Here is a 5,743-nt window from a genome sequence, read left to right on the forward strand (position 1 = left end):
CACCCTAGAACTTAAAATATTGGGCCAGTCACATTGTATTTACACTGTATATTAATTTAAGATCCAATGTATGATTAAGCTTTTATTTTTCAAACTCATCCGGTCAAATTTGACAGTTAAACTATTTGGAAAATGTTGTGTCATGCTGCCTGTTGGCTGCCTTATATTATAATCATACAGTATAATGTCAGTGTTATTCAAAGAAAACATTTAAATATATAGAAAATCTGTATTTGAAATGATAGAGAAATGTCTACTGAACCTGTTTGCATTAAATGCATGGTTTGTGTCCTTCTCTTTGCACATTCACAGCAATAAGGCCCCATTATATATATATATATATGATAAGGCAGACCCTTTGAAGAGTCCTAAATTGTCAGTATTTTCTGTTCTGTGGTTTTGGTAGGGGAGAAACGGAGCTGCCCTTTGATGTTAGCGCATGCCATTAGAGGCGGCCTCAACAGCATAGGAAAATGTAGTGGAAAAAGTACTATATTTCTTTACTTAAGTAAAAGTATTGATACTGCAATGTGGAAATACTCTGTTACAAGTCAAAGTCCGGAATTCAAAATGTACTTGAGTAAAATAACAAAATGTATACAAGTCTGAAGTGGTAGAAGTAAAAGTGCAAAAAATTGGAAATACTCCGGTAAAGTAAAAAATACCTCAAAATTGCACTTACAGTAAGTACAGTACTTGAGTAAATGTAGGCCTACTTACTTTACACCACTGAGCATGTAGATGCGTTTACAGTCAGTAATCCGTTGTGTCGTGTGCGACCGTCGCCGCCGAGGGGCGCAGTTCCTCATCTGCAGCTTAAAACAGCTGTAGTGAGTGGAGACACGCAGAGTAGACAGCCTCCATCCTCCGCAGTCTCCTCATCATCCACTCCGTCTGACTGACTGATCATATCTCTGATTGACCGTCTGTCCTGGCAACGACTGTTTTTTCTTCGTCCACAACGAGGTAAGTCATGCATTGGCTTCTCTTTATTCCTTTTTCGGTGCATAGTTATTATTTACATCACACACGTGCACGGTGATGCACTTATAACGGAGCGTTCAACCAAAAACAATCCCGATACGGGACACACATCTGGACTGACTCCCGTCTGCATCTACAGTAGGGAACCATAGCCTATAGAATGCTAGAAGATGCAGTAGCATACAGCCCTGCACTATATATTTTAAAGGCTAACTTTAAATGAATCAGTGAATCTGAATCAACTATGATAACCTTAAATGGCATTACAGTATTATTGTTTGAGCCTTGAGCGGTTACCTTATGCTCGGTGTGTTTGTTTGTTAGTGTGTGTGTGTGTGTGTGTGTGTGTGTGTGTGTGTGTGTGTGTGTGTGTGTGTGTGTGTGTGTGTGTGTGTGTGTGTGTGTGTGTGTGTGCGTGTGCGTGCGCGTGTGTGTGTGTGTGTGTGTGTCCATGTCTGTGAATGTGCCCTATGTGCATGTATGAAGTTTGCATGTGTATATATATGTATATATACATATATATACACATATATATGTATATATACATACACATATATATGTATATATATACATATATATGTATATATACATATATATATACATATATATATATATATACATATACATATATATACATATACATATATATATATATATATATATATATATATATATATATATATATATATATATATATATATATATATATATATATATATATATATATATATATATATATATATATATATATATATATATATATATATATGTAATGCTTTAAGGTTTTATCCTGGCTTTACGTTATATTGTGATTTTACTTATTGTGATTATATATTTTACCAGAATCAAATCAAATCAAATATGTATAATGTGACATGCTTGTATTCATGAAATGGTATGGATGTACCATACTATGTCTGTCTGTCTGTCCAGTATTTATCAATGTGTGTGTGTGTGTGTGTGTGTGTGTGTGTGTGTGTGTGTGTGTGTGTGTGTGTGTGTGTGTGTGTGTGTGTGTGTGTGTGTGTGTGTGCACGTGCGTGCGTGCGTGTGTGTGTGTGTGCACACGCATGTATGTCTTTATGTGTGCCTACTGCATGTCTGTATTTATGTGTGTGTGTGTGTGTGTGTGTGTGTGTGTGTGTGTGTGTGTGTGTATGTGTGTGTGTGTGTGTGTGTGTGTGTGTGTGTGTGTGTGTGTGTGTGTGTGTGTGTGTGTGTGTCTATAGCATCTGATGTGACTCTGCCCTCCTGGTGTCGTTCCAGAACAGAGCGGTGGTGTAAATGGCATCAGAAAGCAGCAGAGCTGTCACAGACGAGCAGGAGGATTTCCCAGCCTCTGCCCTGGGGCCCGACGCTCACACACACGCACACAGACACACACACACGCGCAGCCAGAGCCACAGCCAGTTTCAGCCTCCGACGCACGCCCAGAGGCTCGCCCCTCGACCTCTAGCTCCCACGCGGAGTCACAGTCACACTCAGTTCAACAGCACAGCGTCTCAGAAACACATCGGCCCCCGGCTCACACACAGCATGTCAGCCATGAAGGGAGACAGAGGAACACTCAGCTCAGCAAGCAAGCTCATCAAACCCCCCGACCCACCGTTCACCAAACCCCCACAAGAGGTAAGGAGGACCTTTACCTTCTTAGTGTGTTTTTTATTTTATTTTATTTTTTATCATTATAACTTCTAGAGTGTACAAATGGAACCAAATGGAGTTATATTTGTGTGTGTATACAGTACATATTATGTGTCAGTTTTTGCTGGAGTTAGATAGTAGACAGTATAGAGACTGCAAACTCATGGCAAAAATGGGGAAGGACACAGGTCTCTTGAACCAGTGAGGTTTCAATTACAGGTATGTGGTCCATGGACAATCCGGTCACATACCGGTGTGCCCATCTTTTTTTTCTGTTTTATGGGTTTTTTACACCCCTCTTAGAGCATTTTTATTATAGATGAGTCATGTACTGTGTGTGTGGAGTTCTGCATGTATTGCTTTGCTTAGAGGGAGAGTCATTTGACAGGGAGTTTGAATCATATCATATATTTCTCGTCAAGCACATGCATGGCATTCTATTATTATATTAGTAGATCAGCCCATGTTGTGCAATCCTCCAGTATAAAAATGTAACCTGCCTTTGGTGTTTGTCATTGAGCAGTTTCGGTGTATATTACTCAATCTATGAGTGACTTCAGGCGTGGCGGAATAGGGGGTTGAGATAGTGTCCTGATGCTTATCTAACGATGTCATTAATCAGGTTCATTGTTTCCTTTGGAGGTGTAAACTCCCAATTAATCTGCTTGAATGACTGGAAGTGAATTGCAGTCATTTGAGGAACCACTGATGGGATTACTTGCCTGATGATGATGAGGATTGCTTTCTTTGTCAGACATCATTGAACGTTTCACACATCAAAGTCCTTTCTAATCATGAGTATAATAGGACAGATACAGTGAAGGGAAACAGGCTCACTTTATGTTTGCAGAATAACAGATGAGTCTGCTGTTCTTTCACTATTTTAGAAGATTTAGGTTTAACCCATTTAGACCTGAGGCCGATTCTAAAAACACATTGTAAATCCTGACCTAAGTTTTCTGAAAAACTTCATAACAACGTATAATTGTAGAGCAGAGGTTCTCCAAAGATGTTCATGTCAAGGACCGATAAGAGAAGATGTTTTGTTGTTAGATAATTCTACAACTGTCTATTCTGTGGAGAGACCCTATGATCTGAATAGTCATTATTATACATCTCTCATTGGACTAACTTCAAGCCATTGAAACAATAGTGAACCACTTTCAATGGCATCCCTATTTTGGGAATGTAATTCTAAGCAAAAATGTGCATAAATAGTGAAAATAAGCGATCTACAAGCTCACTTGTATCTCGTACTAGAGCATCTATTTTCACTATTTCACTATTTAAAAGTGACTGTTCCCCATTTTGCTGCATGCGGACCCCCTGGATCCCACCCAAGGACCCCTGGGGGTCCCCGAACCCCAAATTGAGAACGACTGCTGTAGAGGGTGACTGCCATTGGAAGGCACATACAGTACAGTGGCAGCCAGGTCTGTGGAAGTGGGTGACTGTGCGTGCCTGTGTGTCAGCGCGCTGTGCGTGAGGAGGAATGTGAATAAATGGAATGCTTACTTATTGATGTCGTTCCTGAGCACACATGGCTCAAGGGCAGTTGTAGCAGAGGAACTACAGAGAGGCAATGCTACGGTACATGCTGTGTGTACTACTGTCCCTTTATCAAGATAGCTGTACAGTACATACAGTACATTTAATATTGTCTCACGGTGAATGGAAATTAGCTAAGAGGATATTGTGTTGCTTCAGGGTTTCAAAGTGTCTGTTGTCGTCACATGCACACACACACACACACACACACACACACACCACAGCTGGTAGCAACCTTGCATGCTGTGAAATTATTGCACTCCAAGCTATCCTCAACAAATCTTTTTATAAAAATAAGTCATGAGAACACTGCATCTGTTCGTACTACTGTATACAGTACGTATATACTGTATATAAATGGTACAAGCTAATGAAGTGCAGTGAAGGAGTTGTGCTGCATCATGCGCCACAGTTCCTATAACCGTTTTAGCACGTATTTAGCTCGAATACAACCCTGTGAACTGCCATAGGCTGTTACAAATAAGCATCACCATTCTGTCACAAATTAAGACGAAGAAACAGGCAGCTTCCCTCGAGAGGATAAGAAAGGCTTATAACAAGGATGAAGGGCTTATCTCTGTGATGAACTGAATTTAAAGTCAAACCATTCTCTAAATGATGCTATTAAGCCGGAAAAGAAAACCTTGAGATGTCTTTTGTGTGTTTCATCAAAAACATCTTGGCAGTTACTGCGTCACAGTGCGGTTCTGCTATTGTATTTTTTCTCAGTAATTGTCATAGATGAGGATGTACAGTTAAGTAGAATACTGTTATGAGACTGGTTGGAGTGGTGCCATTGGTGAGACTGGTGGGACTGGTTGTATACAAATCGGGGATTGTCTTGTCTCAAAACTTGTGAGTACATGGCATTGCAGACTATCAATCAGAAATTTGAGCAAACAAGTTTATGAATGTAAGGGGACTTACGGTAAATGCTCCAGGTTGTTGGAAGAAAGGAAGGACGGAAGGAAGGGTTACTTTTTTCATTCTGTCTCTATAGAATTTTCGGCTCTTGATTGCAACATAAATAGGATCCTTTGAAGTAAATGCTTTCCAGTCTATTAGTTAAAGGGAAGCTTCGTGAAAATGCCTCTGTCTCTCTCTCTCTCTCTCTCTCTCTCTCTCTCTCTCTCTCTCTCTCTCTCTTTCTCTCTCTCTCTCTTTCTCTCTCTTTCTTCTCTCTCTCTCTCTCTCTCTCTCTCTCTCTCTCTCTCTCTCTCTCTCTCTCTCTCTCTCTATATATATATATATAGATACATATATATATATATATTATATATATATAATTATTTTTACTCTGAATGTATGAGTATCACTCATTTCGATATATAAACAGATTACAAAAAGGTTTTCTGCTTATTCTTTATCTATTGTTTAGGTGACTCAAAATAAAAACAGCATATTGCAAAAATAATTTCACCTCAGTGAAGGTTTCAATATACTAAAAAGCACATCAAAGCTTTGTAAGTTATCATCAGCCATATGATTTGTAATGTATCTAATAAAAAAAAATAAAGAAAATGGCTGACCTTATTTGTGTGCATTTATTGCTGAAGAATGCATTCAT

At 39.2% G+C, this 5,743-nt stretch overlaps 1 protein-coding gene across 1 annotated transcript in view; it reads left to right on the forward strand.

Moving 5' to 3' along the window:
• The first annotated feature begins 871 nt into the window (after positions 1-871).
• The window catches only part of mfsd2b (MFSD2 lysolipid transporter B, sphingolipid), a 28,468-nt gene continuing 23,596 nt past the window's right edge, over positions 872-5,743 (forward strand). The window contains exons 1-2 of the mRNA XM_084081690.1: positions 872-966; positions 2,251-2,613. Of these exons, the coding sequence (XP_083937816.1) occupies positions 2,269-2,613 (345 nt within the window). The 5' untranslated portion in view covers positions 872-966; positions 2,251-2,268. The remainder of the gene's footprint in view (positions 967-2,250; positions 2,614-5,743) is intronic.

Source organism: Gymnoscopelus microlampas (genome assembly GCF_963454915.1).
Source record: "Gymnoscopelus microlampas genome assembly, chromosome: 16".
NCBI lineage: Eukaryota > Metazoa > Chordata > Actinopteri > Myctophiformes > Myctophidae > Gymnoscopelus > Gymnoscopelus microlampas.